This window comes from Primulina eburnea, chromosome 2 (genome assembly GCF_022965805.1).
Source record: "Primulina eburnea isolate SZY01 chromosome 2, ASM2296580v1, whole genome shotgun sequence".
Taxonomy (NCBI): Eukaryota; Viridiplantae; Streptophyta; class Magnoliopsida; order Lamiales; family Gesneriaceae; genus Primulina; species Primulina eburnea.
In genome coordinates, this window is record NC_133102.1 from 46,278,760 (window position 1) to 46,294,764 (window position 16,005).

Here is a 16,005-nt window from a genome sequence, read left to right on the forward strand (position 1 = left end):
ACTTTTGAGTTCGACTTCGACGACTTAATCATCCGCGTAGATCGTCAAATGTATGAATATCATGTATCACATCGATATAAAATCTACACGAGTTTTTATTTAATTAGAAGTTAAAGAGATGGAGAAAATCAAGATCCAGTTTTTTGGGTAACTCAAAAGTCTTGGAAAAATGCAATAATCCCATTACCAATGGTGTACTATATGCCCCATTTTCCTCATAGATAAGCGTATCAAATCCGCCAGCGTGTTGCCATTATTCTGGAGTTGGGGGAGCAAAAACAGAAATGCAAGGAAAACTTCAAGGTCTTGAGATTCGGGCCTACTGGACTCGATTTCACGTGATTGGGAAGAGGGGCCTGATTGGCAATGAAGCTTCACTTATTGGGCTTTGTGTCTTAGTCCAATTCTGTGGCCACTTATTTAATTATCTTTCCTGGGCCCACAAACTGCCAGACATTGGAAATCAAGGCGTATATATTTCATCTTACTGGACATTGTCCAATGATAGCATTGATGGTCAAGATTTACCAATGCATATATAGAACATACATTTGTTTTGAAAATTATATATGTGACAATATCTTACTTGTTGAAATGAAATAATGGTAGTGCCACATATGTAGGATCTCGTCTACCATACATTACTTTATCACCCCTCTATAATTCAATTCAATAAACACAAACTCCTCGTTAATAGATAGATATACCATATTTAATTTCATTTCCCAAGGTTCAATTTTCTTCGAATATAAAAAATATAATATTTAAAAATCCATGCTTATTCATTTCTTTTTACCAGCAATTCTTTGTATGTGATAATGATATCAATTGGTTCTGTGACACCTTCTCTTCTCGTCTCCTCTTCTCTGGATTATTCCCCCGATGCAAATTCGATACTAGTCTGCTGCATTTCTGCGTCATTATTCTTTGCCCTTTTCTAGGGTTTCCTTTCGCCTCCATGAATTCGATCTTTCTCCCAAAACTCTCTGACGCTCGATGTTCCTCGTATCCTGATTGAAAATCTGAGGTAAATGTTGATTGTTTGCGGTAGAGGGTAATCATCTATCGTCGAGTCGTTTCGGTTTCACCAGTTTTTTACCCAGTGTTGATTTATGAAAACGTTTGTATTTATCCGTGCTTGTAGCTCTGTGATCTAAGCAGGGTTCGCCCTTCGTAATTGTTCGATTGCTTAACTTTTTCAAGTTGCATTTCGAGCTTGTTTTTATTCATTTATTTTTTAGAGACAAGTCGCCTACAATTTTCGGTACCAAGTTGGCATGTGTTACAGGGCTTTTTTTTCCTTGAGAAGTTACAACCTTATTATCTCGTATATCTAGAGTTTTTGACATCTTTGTCTTAAAGTAGAATTAGAGTCGTGAATCGAGGACTGGGAGGGATGATCTCTTGATTGCCAATTAAAAGCTAGATCATGGCTGCTTGATCTTTTTTGTTGGTATGTATTCACTAGGATTTTGGTCAGCCCATTAGCAAGTAACTTACAGAAATCATCACATTTCGAAAATTGCACCGAGTATTGGTCACTCTAAGTTTTGGTTTGTTTTATTGGTGTTTCAACTTTCATAGTGAAACAACAAAGTATTTGGGTGTATGTTGATAAGAAAAGCATAGAGGCTTTGGTTTTGTTGTACTTTTGGATCCAGATTCTAGACATCCTTGACACGTTTCTTCATATAGACATTGATATATAATTGATGAATGCATGATAATGTTATTATGAACAGAACATAATATTTACGTTATATTGTGCATGCAATGTTCGTGCTTTTTTGTATTATTGTATAAGCACCGTTTGGTGCGAATTATGAGATTCGACATCCTAATATTATCCGGCATTTGATTCAAGTTTTACAATAATTAAAGTTAAAAATCAGCTATATTATCCTTGTTTTAATTTATCATCTCATCCTTCATCGGGCACATCTTACAAGCCAAATGGTCCCTATTGTATAAAAGTGGAGTGTGTGCAGACTGATTAGTTATATCAAAAGCATTGATTTATGAGATCGGGTTCTAAAAACTTGTGAATATTTCATTTTTCCCTGTAGGTTTTAATATATTAGAGATATTCCCCATTTTCTACCTGGAGCACATGGACTGTTGGGGTCGCCTGCAAACAAGAATTTAATTATTGTTAAAAGAGATTTTGATTCCTTTCGTTGATTGATTTCCAGGTATACTCTCCAAAGCTATCAATTCCTCCCATGGCAGACAAAATGAGGCCACCCAGCACCTTGACAGTTTACCTTTATGTTCCAAACATTATCGGTGAGCATAATTGATAAAGTGCTTGATGATGTATCATGATTTTTGGTGGTTTTTTCTAATGATAATGATGTGGTGATATTCTTTATTTGGTAAATCAACGAGAGCTTGCAGGTTACATTAGAATATTAATGAATTGCTTTGCTTTTGCCATATGCTTCAAGGACAAAACTCTATTCTCTATTCTGTATTTTGTCAGGTGTGGATTTTATTTCTGGCGTATGTTTTTTCATTTTAATTTGATTTCAAATTATCTGTTGTTTAATCGCATTTATGTTTACTTTTTTAGCTTCGTTTGTGATGCTTTGGATGGCTGGTTTGCTCGCAAACTGAATCAAGGTTAGGGTTTGTGCCCTGTTGATTTGTCAGTCGATGTCAAAATGTTGCCTTGTGCCCTAATCTAGAAGAACTTTATTCGTTATAATTGTGTTCTGAGGTTTCATAATGTTCAAGGGCATTACTTTTCAGTCAGTCTGATGTAATTTAGAACACAAGTATAATGAGTGACTTTCTTCCGCTGAATCTGGGGAAATTTTATATATTGAAGGATACTTCTCGAGGCATAAAGGGGTATACCACGCGTATATCTGTTGTTTAAACGTATTCAGAAAATTTCCCACACAATACAGGATAATATTTGGAATTACCCATCCATTGTAATCTAGAAATAGTGCATCATAATTTGAAAGAATCTAATGATGCCTCCATTCTTAGCATTTCACCCCTGGCAAACCCAGCCTGCTTGTTACATTTGAATGGACTTTGAAACCTTAATTTGTTTAATACAGTTTCAACTTTTGGAGCAGTTCTGGACATGGTTACTGACAGGTATCTGTTGTCTGAATTTTGTAGTGCCTTTTACATGTTATTTTACCCCTGATTCCACACTTCACCTGACATGTGTTTGGTGTTCAATGTGTGATGGCTAAGTTAAAATCTTAATTTGGGTGCGTTTCCACAGGATAAGCACAGCTTGTCTCCTGGTGGTTTTATCACAAGTTTATAGGTGATTTTTTTAACTTTATTTCATGCTGTTTGAGGTTTATTTACTATATTATGAGTTCTCTCCTCTGAAAGCCAGGCCTGGATTTATTTTCTTGTCGCTGCTTGCTCTAGATATAGCCAGCCATTGGTTGCAAATGTATAGGTATTTATTTTCTTGTTAAATCACCTTTTGGACTCTGTTTTAAAATTTATTGAACTAAATAAAATTAGGGATCATGTGACAGTGCTCACTTTTCTTGTAACCTACTTGCCATGTAAGCATCTCACAGATTTTGATATTTTATTTTCGCCTGCTAATGTATTACAGCACCTTCTTGGTGGGAAAAATTAGCCATAAGGATGTCAAAGATAGCAGCAATTGGTTGTTCAAACTTTACTATGGGAACCGCAAATTTATGTGTTACTGTTGCGTCTCTTGTGAGGTGAATGTTTTTGATAATACGAACCAGAAATAGTTTATTACCTTTTTGATAGACTTACTTTATTGAATCCGTTTGACTATTAGGTTCTTTACATTCTTTTATTTCTTCTAGCTAAGGAGAACAAGGGTCTCATTGATGTAAGTCTTTTCTTCTCGATTGCATTGGTCCTTTTGCTCGCAAGATTGATTATGTAATACTCATTTACCTGTGATATTTTTACCTTCAGGTTCTAGTGAATGCTGCAACACAAAGTTGGTTGTATTTGTCATCACTTACTTTAGTTATTGTTGGATGGTTAATCAAGCAGATAATTAATATTCTACAGGTGTGCGACTTAGCCTCATTGTTCTTGTAGACAATGTTTCTATTTTCCACGTAATGATCGACAATGCATGATTCTGAGTATTAGAATTGCATGTCTATAAATTTGTGATTCTATCTCGAGTCTGGATTCTAACTATGGAGATCAAACACGTGTCGCTCAAGTAATTAAAATGCATGCAGCTGAAGCAGCAGCTCACTTCATAGTACAATGGCCGGTTGTGAGGGTAGTAATCGAATTTTTTGTGGATTTTATTCCAGTTATGTGCTTGGTCGAATGGTAAAAGGAATGTCCCACGGGCCCTAACCTGATTCACTTCATAGCATCATTAGATGTTATTCCCATGAAAAATTTCTTAGAAAGTTATTTTATATGTTCCTTGGTTCTTGCCTTATATGCCTCCTTTTATTGACCGATTCATTCATTTTATGGTGGCAGATGAAGACCGCGGCTGATGCTTGCATAGTCTATGACATTAATAAGAAGCAGTAGGGATTATTTCTGCAGCTACAACTCTTGCCAAATGACGCTGCTATGTTTGTTTCTTCAAACATTTTTGAGTTTACAATTTGGAACCTGCTGCGAATTATGTGCACGTATTCAAACTCTATACGCTTTAACTTTGGGAGGCACATGTTTTTAAAAGGGGGTGGTGTTCTTGTATTTTTCAAATGTAAAGGGGTTCTTTCCCATAGGTGTATATGAATCGAAGTTGAATAACCTCGACCTTTCGGTGATGTTAATAATTGCTTGGTATTGAGATGCTTTTTCTTCATCATCATCATCATCATTAAATAATTGATTTGATGACAATATTCCATACTTGAATATTAAAATAGGCTAAAGCTTGGAATGAATACGCAGAATCACTATCATTTCTCAAGCAAAAACATGATATACCTAACTAATACAAGTTTAATCCAAAAAACTCACTGATCAAAATGACAATCCCTAAACCAATTGCTACAAGAGAAGATGCCCAAGTGAGTTTTTCAGTTACTCTAGGTACCTTTTCCTTAAGCACTTGACTGCATGACCCGATAAACATTGTATAGCTTCCCATAGCGAAAACCGTCCCAACCAAGAACATGAACAGAAACGCAGCACCAGCCAAACGAGAAGGCAATGCAAGTGCCGGTAAGATCATCAGCAAAGCATCCGGCTGCAATCCATGAACAACCCCCGTAGCAAACGTGGTAAAACCAAATTTCTTCTTTCCGATTGAAGGGCTTCCGATCATTTCATATCCACTCACATCACACTCACCATTCTCCAGGACAACACACGGGACGGATACTTCTGACGCTTCCCTAATTCCCATGGCTCCAATAACGAGTAGAGTAAACCCCACCACTCTCGTGCCCCAAGTTCTCAAGACTTCAATATGTAGCCGATCTTTCAAAAGTAAGAAAAGTAAGCCAAATATCAACTGCCCCGCATCATGCCCACATCCCCAAAGGGCTCCAACAACAGCACTTTCCATCCTCGAGCAGCCAATTGAAAGTGGAGCCAAGGCAGCAAGATGGTCGGGACCTGATAATGTGTGCAAGCAACCCGCCAAGAATCCAGTCCATGCGCTGCTCAGTAACTCAAAGCGTAGAAGACTAGTTGCTGCAGGGACTCCAGTCTTGGCTGCATTTGGGAAACTAGCAAAAGCCGGTGACACGACAACAGGGTGGAGTAAGGTCAAAAGGATTGCAGATAATAATACCACTGCCCCTGCATTAACTACCTGAAATTATTGACAATCATTTACCAATATAGATACCAGAATATGTTAAAAAGGGAAAAAGATATGGTACAATAACACCACCTTATCGAAATAATTTCAAATTGTCCAGTTATGCATTTCAATTTATTTTCTTAAAAGACATTCCAAGGCGCAATTTTTTTGCATCCAATCTTTGTTCCTACACCTAGACTCACATTAGATATTTTCTACTTGAGTGTCATAATCAGTAATTAGTGACGTATTCATGCATAATATTGCTCTGGATCACAATGGTTGGCAAGATAATAAACGAAGACAGTCTGCCGTCATAGAGTTGATCCTCATGTTCCAACTAGTTCATACGACTGGATTTTTTTGGAAAGCTTAGATGTTATATCTACCAAAACTAGTCTTCACTGCAGAAAAAATAGACAAGTTCTGTCAGAAAAATGGAAAAAGAGCATGGAAAACGATGACCAACAACGATACTCGCGAGAAAGATTTTGATGAACATCTCACAACCACCATTACAGTCATTTATAAGTCTTCGGAATACAACACTCAGGTTCTAACAAGGGTCTACTGGTCCTGGGAAAAATGCCACAAGTGTTTCCTACTTGTATTGACAACAATAGAGACGCACAATCATTGTTGTGTAAGTACCACCCTATCTCATGTTATCAGCGAAACATGGGGAAACATCCTCCATGAAATAAAATTTCGGGACTTCCAAATTAAATATGCCATGAAAGATCCCGACTCCTCTGATGATCAAAACACACACACACTACATGCAAAGGGACAACAGGGATTTGAATTTAGTTAACTAAACAACAAGACCGGATGCACTTTGATAATAAACAGTGATTTTAGATACGCAATTAAGGAGCAAACTATTCAAGATCGCTGGGTAAAATTCCGTCCTCTAGCTCTTATAGTAAACGTCACATAACAAAGGCCAAAATCGATAAAGGAACTCAATCAAAAGAAACGTAAGCACTCAAAAACTAAAATGTCACACAATATCCAAAGGATTTATACCTTCCGCTGCGGAGAATATATCAGAGGGATTAGTCTACCCAAATGAGGCTTAGGCGCCAGCCCATCAGTCGAACCCACGGAAAACGACAACTCTTCCCGGGTTTCAGGGGAAACCAAAGACGGGTCTTGGAGACTGCAAGATAGCGACTTGACTAGAAGTGGCTCGGGGAGTGGCACCCAACGAAATGAAGCCGACGAAAAAGCCATTTTCCTGGAGGACTCAACTACCGTGAAGCGTGGAACAAGGGGACGAGAACTGGGCTTCAAGTTACAGTGAGGTTTCGAAAGGATGGCCTTGGAGTGAAATAGCCTCTCCATTCCGAATTTTGAAGCCCCGATATTCACTCAAATTTTGGGAGCACGACTGCAAGAATTTTTGCAGCAGTAAAGAAGAGGGGAAGGTGAAGTTGGGAAGGATAAACTACATACCAACTTCTTTACCACATCCAAAGATGCCAGCTCTGTGCCTAACTATATCTCGAATTTGTCTCTCAGTTTATTACAACGTTCTTATTATTCATATCATGTTTTGATATTTCTGCGTTTAAATTTTGGAAACCAGAAATTTAACGTGCTGAAAATTTTATCATTTTGGAATTTTCCATATTTCAATTTTTATCGGGGATAATATTTTATTGATCTTAATTTTGAAATTGTATTGTTTATAGTTTAAAAGTTACAAAAGTCGACCATATTTGAATTGATGCATTTCAAATTTTTTGATTTTAGTCTCGTTATTTTTGCTTGCATAACCGTCAAATCAATTCAACGTCAATTTATTAAATTTCAATATTAATTATGGTTAATTTCAGATATGTCAAGATTTAGCATAAGACATTTATATCTCAAATCATTTCTCACAGTCAAACCACTCTCCAGATTAAATACATTGGTCTAAATGATATCTTAGTCTAATTTCATAGATTTTTAAAATAATTTTTTTCTATAATTATTTTTTAGTTCATAGTTAAATACTATGAGTTGATCATATACGACGGCTATGCTTAGACTGCAAGAAAATTTATTGCTAATAGAATATTTAATAATTTAATGACTCCTCAATAATACATTGCAAAACTTGGTGGATGTCACATCCTCCATTAATATTTAGATCTTAAAGCAAAAGTCCAACCTTTGAAAAATAAAAATCTAATCGAATATATTGGAATTAATATATATATATATATATATATATATATATATATATATATATATATATTATTTTATTAAAATTGGGGGCATGATGGTAACTACCTAGGAAGAAAACCAATTTTTTTTCTAACTTTACTCTTATATGATATTAATATTACATTTTTGTTTTTTGTTTATTTTTTTTTAAATTTCAACACACCTTTTATTTTTATTTTTATTTTTCAACAATTCAAATATCAATTTAGTCTTTTCATAATTTATCAATTTTCACTTTAGTCCATCGAAAATGATAAAGAAGATTGTACAAACATATATTGCATGTGCAAAGTAACTAGTATATATTACGTGTGTGTGGATAGTGAGCTGGGCCTTTTTACAATTATTGGTCTTGGGTTCTAGAATCATGGGCCTGCCCAGTAAAGTGTTGGCTTAATTGGATCCATTCTCGCTATTTGACCAGAAATAGCCACTTTTGTAAGTCGCATTGTATAATAATATGTGTATATATATATATATATATGGCAATTATCTTCTCATACGCCCACCTCTCTCCGCCGCCCGCTATCACAATTTATACTAGCTACTCTGCGCACGCGGTGTGTGTACAATTTTTTTTATAATTATTTATGGACTAAAATGAAATTTGACAAATTATCGAGGTACTAAAGTGCTATTTGAATAATTGTAATAAAAAAAATAAAAACAAAAATGTTTTTTGAAATTAAAAAAAAACCAAAAATGTAATTTTGATATCAAATAGGGGCAAAATAGGGAAACCAAAAAACAGACCAAAGACACAAAAAACAGTTATTCTAATATGTTTAAATTTAATAAATAGTAAAAGATATTTATAGAGTCTCAACCAATCTTTTTCTTCTTTCTCGCTCTTAGGGTTTGGGCTAAATCCAGAAAGCAAAAACGATGTCTTCCGCAGACGCCTCTCCGAAGATGATTGTTCTGAAGAGCTCCGATGGGGAGACTTTCGAAGTTGAGGAGTTGGTGGCGCTGGAATCACAAACCATTAAACATATGATCGAGGATAACTGCGCCGATACGACTATACCCTTGCCCAACGTTACATCCAGGATCTTGGCGAAAGTGATCGAGTATTGCAAGAAACACGTGGAAGCCGCATCTAAAGCCACTGCTGACGGTGGGATGTGCTCCTCCGACAAAGTCGTTGACGATGAATTGAAGGCGTTCGATACTGAGTTTGTCAAGGTTGACCAGGGCACGCTTTTTGATCTTATCTTGGTATTTCCTATCCCTTTCGGTCAAATTTGGCTAATTTTCTCCTTGATTCTGTTGTTTGTATATATTTTGCTACTGTCGGTGTTTTTGCGAAGTTTTGTTATGTGATTTTTTTTTTTTTTTTTGGTTTCGATCACATTTATTTTGTTTATTTCACATGGGCATGCCAACTCCTCCATGATTTGAGGTACTATCCACGTGGATAGGATCGAACAAACCCAGTTATTGATGGTGCAAAGGTTACTCGGGCGCTGCATACATGTGTCATGGAGCCTAGGCTCATGGCACGAAGTCTTGAACTTAATGAATGTAACTACAAGTAATATCTTTAAAAATAAATTTTCTTCATTATATGATCTAGTGTTTTATTTTAGTGTACTTTAAATAAACAATCCTCACGAGTAACGATTATAATACATCTCGGGCCTTCAAGGGGCGTAAAGTGAAGCCCTTTCCTCTATTATAGGGATGTGTCTGGGCCCAGAGATTGTGCCTAGACTAGTTGAGAGTTTTCATAGATATTGTTTCTATAATTCTGCAGAATGTGAGATATGTGATGATTTACTGCTTTGGGTTATGGTTTTAGACTAAACTTCCCTTTTTTGGCATGTATCTGCTATCCACATAATTCATATGATCTATGCAATACTGTCATTTTTTATCTAACGGTTTCTGGATTCGGTCTTGATAGTTGGAATTGAGATTGCCTATCAGTTTTACAGTAATACAGTTACAGTGTTGTGTGATGGTTTTCTTCTGTATTTTCTCTCATTCTTGTACTGTGTGATACACATCAATTTAAAATTTTGTTTAGGGTTACTGATTAAGATATTTCTGTTGCATTACTTCTCAAGAACTTAAAGGTTTAGTAAAATTTGGTAAGAAACAATTGATTCTTGTGATATTATTGACTTCTTGCTGTTTATTCTGTTCAAACAATCAATATATCTTTCATGTTTATTGATGCTGTTGACATTTTATTCTCTTGTGAATACGCATTTAGTTTTTGTCTGTTACATTTTTACCCGTTCAAAATTATAGACATCACAGATAAGATAACTATTATGAATTTATGGTAGAGTTGCTGCAATTGATCGCTAGAGTATTCATATTCTGTGTTTTGTTACTCTAACCATCATTCTTTTCAGGCTGCAAACTACTTAAACATCAAGAGCCTGCTTGACCTAACTTGTCAAACTGTTGCTGACATGATCAAAGGAAAGACGCCAGAGGAAATCCGTAAGACATTCAACATAAAAAATGACTTCACCCCGGAAGAAGAAGAGGAGGTTCGAAGGGAGAACGCATGGGCATTCGAATGATGTCTATATTTCTATGATTAGGTAGTTTTATGGTGTATCGGTACGGGGTATGTCTTTTCATTGTCAGTGCATGTTAATTTTGTTGGTCTATGACGGTCAGATTGTTATTGCAATTCCTCTAATCACGTATGTTGAATGTATTTCTTAGTTTATGTGATCTTTACGTGCGTGGAATGGAATTTGGTCCTCTCGAAATATTTTTGGCTGGTTATTATGCTCCAAGTTTTTTCCTTGATAATATTAGCGGCCTCACGTTCCTGCCCCTTTGTTTCTGCAATTTCACAAGTCTATTTTAGCACCTTCCCTCTCTGAGTCTCAGATTTAGTTGAGTTGTGCTGATTTGACTCGTAAATTGTTTTTAAAAATAATTTTAATCTTCTTGTTATAATGTAATGATATTTTGGGTACTTTAAAATCCTGTGCAATATGTTTTTTTTTTTTTTTATTTGAGTTCCTGTCAAAATTTTCTTATGGTCGAGTTCTTGAAAAACATATTGTTTTAGTTTTAACTACCTGGGCAACGATTTTGCACATACATACTTTCGTTTACCCATTTAAAGTGTTTGTGCAGTCTTTTCTTCTCTCTTTCAAAGCTCAAAAATCGGCATCTCAGAATCTCCCAGAAAATGGAATTGGTCGATGGCTTTGAAGATCCCCAGCTAAAAAGCTCCACATTTTTCTTCTTGTAAGTGCGAAAATAGGACCTATGAATTAGGGAAAAAATTGGGCTGATCATGGAAGAATTCGTCTTCTTCTTGTGCGTTGACATTTCAACTCCGTCGTCTGCTGCAAATGGCAGAATCTGGATGGAGCCGTGGTGCTCCAGAGTCCAGACTCTGTATTATGGGCCATCAGCCCGTGAATAGTGTCAGATGGGCTCAGTCCTTGTCCCATTCTCCACGTCCATTCATACTAATTACTTGGTGTTCTTCTCATTCTCAATTAACTCAAATTGTTTGAAACATGCACACTAAATTGCATCATGACTATGTGGGATCTAAATTTCGTATCAACGACTTGCAATTGGAATGCGAAAATCATCAATGCAGCATAAAAATAAAGAAGTTTGCGACTTGTTTTCATCACTTTGAAACAGCTAAGGTATATACGACCAATTCGAAACTTGAGCACATAACGACTATAAGAATTCATCCTATGGCACAAGAAACTAATCGATCCTCTGTGAAAGGTACAATATACCCTCAAGTGATGAGAGATGGCGGCAAATGTGTGGACAGAGGAGAATAAAACCTAATTTCATGATATTGTTTCAACCTGTCGATTTTTGCTGGAGAAATGATACTCCCACCTCCCACATATCTTGTATGCACATGGGACTCAACGTTATGTGCATGATCGAACCCCGCCAACTCTGTTTGAAGATTGTGTGGCAAATAAATTGCTAACATAATATATTATATCATATGATTCTAAAATTATAAATGTAAGAGTCAATTATATTTTAGCCTAGCGGTGTGGGGTGACTCCAAAAACCCATTTGGTTTTGAGTTCAAGTCCGAATTATATAAATAGTTTAGTTAATTTAAATAGGAAATCGTTCGCCTCCCTTGTTTAAAAAAAATATTTAAATGATGAAAAATATATAATGTCCCCTTTGCAAGAAGAAAAAACATAAATGGGAAGTTCGATTGTCGGATGCGTCGCACAATTTGAGGGGACCGTTTCCAGGTGAGGTGTGCCTTTTAATTTCCAACGTACAACGGTCATGAATCACAGAGGCCGTTATTTCCACCCGTGACAGGTGTCAGATTATTAATGGATAACACAATTAATATTCCGAACCCCGAAATTATTATTAAAAAAACAACCTGCGAGAAAGATAATTTGATGCCAGCTAGATGGTTTTCAACGGACATTTTTTTGAAAGGAAAATATACAGATAAATAGTTTGAAACGAACGGTTACGGGATCGGTTTAATTTGTTAATCATGTCTAATGCAGTAGTTAGAAGAGATCATCGAACACAAACCATCTCTCCGACTTTCCGAGTCAGATTCGACCTCAAATTATTTTGATAAATCTAAACGAGTTTTAATTTTATCCTTCGTGGTCTGAAAATTATTCGTAAATCTTCATTTATTTGACAAATCAAGTATATCGAATCGATCGGTTATGAATCCACTACTAAGGTAATTCCGAATTATTGGATGGATTTATTCAATTTCGTCTTTAAAAAGTTAAAAAGCCAGCTGTTTCCCACATGATTAGCCCACTAATAAAGCTGTTTTTTTTTTTGTATAAAAACAAAATACAAAAAGGAAAAGATGAGTTTGATCATCCCATCCAGATAACCTTTGTCCCCATTATCTAAACTCTTAATTACCATAAATGAATATTTATATAAATCATAATTATTATTATTATCGCAAACACAGTTTATTAAATTCTTCAATCACGCTTTAACATTTATCATATTGATTGTGTCTCATATGAGACCGTCTCACGGATCTTAATCTGTGAGACTGATCAACCCTACGGATATTCACAATAAAAAATAATACTATTAGTATAAAAAGTAATATTTTTTCATTGATTACCCAAATAAGAGACTCGTCTCACAAATACGATCCGTTAGAACGTCTCACACAAGTTTTTTGTCTATCATATTTCATATTAATTAATGTTTTTATGAAGATTGATGTATGATAATGATAATAATAATAACAATTTTAAAAAAAAGGCCCGACAGAGTGTAAAAGAAAATGGAAAACGAGGAAAATATTATCGAATTTAAGAACATAGTCCTATTCTACTTACCGCACTTGAAAATCTGATTGCGGTTCGGCTAAGCCTCAAAAATAAAAAATAATTCTTTTTCTTATTGTTGGTAAAATATCATTTTCTCATATCTTAATCGCGAAAACTATCTGAGTAAAAAAATATCTCACTTATTTTATTAAAAAATATTTATTAGTGTTTTATTGTTTTTTTTTTCATCTACGAAAAATTATCGTTTTTTATTGTAAATATCGTTAAAATTGACTCATTTCAAAAATAAAAACGCTCTTTGTAGAATTATTATTTCAAATTTTAAAAATCATTATTTTCTTTTAAAAAATAAAAATATAGAATGAAAAAGAAATGTAACCGTTGGATATGAGGTTAAATTGGGCCCCACAAGCTAAAAGCCCACAGCGCAGCACGCAATATAGGTTACTAACCAATCACAGCACATGGTCTTTCTGTAAGACGGGCCCCACTTCAGTTCCAAAAATACCCTTGCTTTACCCATAAATTCTGCCACTCTTCTCCCTCTTTTTCCTGCTCAGAAAAGTTAAGTCTCTCTTCCATTTCTGCACACACCGAGCGGGAAAGGAGAAGAAATTCACCCAACTTTTCTTTTTGGTTGAGCGAGGAAGTATGACGAAGGAAGTGAGTGAAGAGGGGATGCACCATACGAGGAAGGACTACGTGGACCCGCCGCCGGCTCCGTTGCTTGATATGGAGGAGCTGAAGCTGTGGTCCTTTTACAGAGCACTCATCGCGGAGTTCATCGCCACCCTGCTTTTCCTGTATGTTACAGTCGCAACCGTGATTGGACACAACAAGCTCAACGTCGCCGACCAATGCGACGGAGTTGGGATCCTTGGAATTGCATGGGCCTTTGGTGGCATGATCTTCATACTCGTTTACTGCACCGCTGGAATTTCTGGTAATATTTGTGGAGATCCACCTTGGAGATATATTTCTGCTTCTTTTTCAGTTCTCCATTGTGCAATATTTCTAGTCAAACCCTCGATAAATTTGTAATTAATTTTCTGAACATTCCATGCATATTCTCTGCATTTTGTTCGTGTTTGTTTTTATGCAATTTCCATGTCGTTTCATTCTACATATATCTATTTTCTTTTTTCCTTTTTTTGGGTTGCAGGTGGTCACATTAATCCAGCGGTGACATTCGGTTTGTTTCTGGCGAGAAAGGTGTCTTTGATCAGAGCTTTGGGTTACATGTTAGCACAGTGCTTGGGCGCCATCTGTGGTGTGGGCTTAGTGAAAGCTTTCATGAAAAGCTTCTACAATAGGCTGGGGGGTGGCGCTAACTTTGTGCAGCCAGGATACAACAAGGGCACCGGTCTAGGTGCCGAGATCATCGGCACCTTCGTTCTTGTTTACACTGTTTTCTCCGCCACCGACCCCAAGAGGAGTGCCCGTGACTCCCATGTCCCTGTAAGAACAAACAAGCCCTAGCTACTAGCTAGCCACCTCGTTCGTGTGTTTGAAGATTCGTGAGTACTGATTCCTTTTGTTTTTGTGCATGTGCAGGTTTTAGCCCCACTTCCAATCGGTTTCGCAGTCTTCATGGTCCACTTGGCCACCATCCCCATCACCGGAACCGGAATCAACCCAGCCAGAAGCTTAGGAGCCGCCGTGATTTACAACCGGCAGAAAATATGGGATGACCAAGTAAATTTCTAGCTCTCCTTGAATTCGTCACATTTTATATTCATTAATATGATTTGATATTAAATTTTGTGTGCAGTGGATTTTCTGGGTTGGGCCGTTTGTGGGAGCGTTGGCAGCGGCGGCATACCACCAGTATATTCTGAGAGCCGCCGCCATTAAAGCTCTGGGATCTTTCAGGAGCAACCCCTCCAACTGATTAAGCTTGCTGATAGTGGAATGAATTTGGTTTCCTATTTTCTGTATCTAATTTATTATGTGTGTGTGTGTGTGTGTGTGAGAGAGAGAGCGAGAGTAATGAGAGGAGAAGAATGTGTGTTTGTTAATTATGAGTTTTTTATTTTGTATGTTTTTCTTAAGAAATCATTTATTTTATGTGAATATGGGCTCTTTTAAAGAACTCTTTTTTCTATGTTAAATTTAACATATCTATATATATATATATATATATATATATAAGTGTTTGTTAATTATGAGTTTTTTATTTTGTATGTTTTTCTTAAGAAATCATTTATTTTATGTGAATATGGGCTCTTTTAAAGAACTCTTTTTTCTATGTTAAATTTAACATATCTATATATATATATATATATATATATATATATATATATATATATAGATATAGATACTTTCAGGCTGTGTTTGATTTGGAGGATAAAATAAACTAATAATTTAATAAACAAATGATAAAGAAAATTGTAGTAGGAATATAATATATAGTGTTATATTTGGACAATTATATTTTAATCATAGGGAGTGAGGATGTAATGTTTTAACACAACTAATATAACATAATCATTCATATGAGGTATTGACTTGGTTAAATAATCACGCGTACCAAACGAGAGATAAGGTGGATTAAAAAAAAAAATAAACACACCTTATCACCCCTACCAAACACTGCCTGACCGAGTATAATGATAAAAATTGATCCATAATTAATGTAGTTTTTATTTTAAATTTCTTTTGAGAAAAAGAAAAAAAAAGATTAGGGTTACATTGCTCTACAAGCACAACACCATTGAGTCATAAAAAAAATCCCATGTCTTGATTAGTGTACTCTTCTTAGATTTC

General features: G+C 35.8%; 4 protein-coding genes across 6 annotated transcripts; 3 read left to right on the forward strand and 1 right to left on the reverse strand.

The window, feature by feature from the left end:
- Positions 1-791: 791 nt before the first annotated feature.
- LOC140823753 (CDP-diacylglycerol--inositol 3-phosphatidyltransferase 1-like) lies at positions 792-4,807 on the forward strand. 3 transcript variants are annotated; one of them, XM_073185246.1, is made up of 12 exons: positions 792-1,027; positions 1,366-1,453; positions 2,193-2,286; positions 2,398-2,482; positions 2,573-2,622; positions 3,072-3,111; positions 3,245-3,289; positions 3,365-3,430; positions 3,596-3,710; positions 3,794-3,847; positions 3,937-4,035; positions 4,471-4,807. In XM_073185246.1, exons 3-12 carry the CDS (start codon positions 2,223-2,225, stop codon positions 4,522-4,524), a joined length of 672 nt encoding a protein of 223 aa, XP_073041347.1. In that variant the 5' UTR covers positions 792-1,027; positions 1,366-1,453; positions 2,193-2,222; the 3' UTR covers positions 4,525-4,807. The 3 variants fall into 3 exon arrangements, with proteins under 3 accessions (XP_073041347.1, XP_073041346.1, XP_073041345.1); XM_073185245.1 differs by lacking the exon at positions 1,366-1,453 and having other exon boundaries at positions 2,067-2,286; XM_073185244.1 differs by lacking the exon at positions 1,366-1,453.
- Positions 4,808-4,894: 87 nt separating this feature from the next.
- LOC140823752 (chloroplast protein FOR GROWTH AND FERTILITY 2-like) lies at positions 4,895-7,276 on the reverse strand. The gene is made up of 2 exons (XM_073185242.1): positions 6,785-7,276; positions 4,895-5,764 (listed from the first exon to the last, which is right to left on the reverse strand). Exons 1-2 carry the CDS (start codon positions 7,100-7,102, stop codon positions 4,937-4,939), a joined length of 1,146 nt encoding a protein of 381 aa, XP_073041343.1. The 5' UTR covers positions 7,103-7,276; the 3' UTR covers positions 4,895-4,936.
- A 1,504-nt stretch (positions 7,277-8,780) lies between these two features.
- On the forward strand, positions 8,781-10,668 carry LOC140823755 (SKP1-like protein 1A). The gene is made up of 2 exons (XM_073185248.1): positions 8,781-9,190; positions 10,336-10,668. Exons 1-2 carry the CDS (start codon positions 8,858-8,860, stop codon positions 10,507-10,509), a joined length of 507 nt encoding a protein of 168 aa, XP_073041349.1. The 5' UTR covers positions 8,781-8,857; the 3' UTR covers positions 10,510-10,668.
- A 3,113-nt stretch (positions 10,669-13,781) lies between these two features.
- LOC140823754 (aquaporin PIP2-7-like) lies at positions 13,782-15,331 on the forward strand. Its single transcript, XM_073185247.1, has 4 exons — positions 13,782-14,182; positions 14,402-14,697; positions 14,794-14,934; positions 15,011-15,331. Exons 1-4 carry the CDS (start codon positions 13,891-13,893, stop codon positions 15,128-15,130), a joined length of 849 nt encoding a protein of 282 aa, XP_073041348.1. The 5' UTR covers positions 13,782-13,890; the 3' UTR covers positions 15,131-15,331.
- The last annotated feature ends 674 nt before the right edge of the window (positions 15,332-16,005 follow it).

Coding starts and splice junctions, on each gene's coding strand:
- LOC140823754 (XM_073185247.1), top strand. CDS start 13,891: ATGACGAAGGAAGTGAGTGAAGAGGGGATGCACCATACGAGGAAGGAC. Junction 14,698..14,793: donor CCCGTGACTCCCATGTCCCT/GTAAGAACAAAC, acceptor GTGCATGTGCAG/GTTTTAGCCCCACTTCCAAT. Junction 14,935..15,010: donor AGAAAATATGGGATGACCAA/GTAAATTTCTAG, acceptor TTTTGTGTGCAG/TGGATTTTCTGGGTTGGGCC.
- LOC140823753 (XM_073185246.1), top strand. CDS start 2,223: ATGGCAGACAAAATGAGGCCACCCAGCACCTTGACAGTTTACCTTTAT. Junction 2,483..2,572: donor TCTATTCTGTATTTTGTCAG/GTGTGGATTTTA, acceptor TTACTTTTTTAG/CTTCGTTTGTGATGCTTTGG. Junction 3,431..3,595: donor CATTGGTTGCAAATGTATAG/GTATTTATTTTC, acceptor AATGTATTACAG/CACCTTCTTGGTGGGAAAAA.
- LOC140823752 (XM_073185242.1), bottom strand. CDS start 7,102: ATGGAGAGGCTATTTCACTCCAAGGCCATCCTTTCGAAACCTCACTGT. Junction 5,765..6,784: donor TATATTCTCCGCAGCGGAAG/GTATAAATCCTT, acceptor CAATAATTTCAG/GTAGTTAATGCAGGGGCAGT.
- LOC140823755 (XM_073185248.1), top strand. CDS start 8,858: ATGTCTTCCGCAGACGCCTCTCCGAAGATGATTGTTCTGAAGAGCTCC. Junction 9,191..10,335: donor CGCTTTTTGATCTTATCTTG/GTATTTCCTATC, acceptor CATTCTTTTCAG/GCTGCAAACTACTTAAACAT.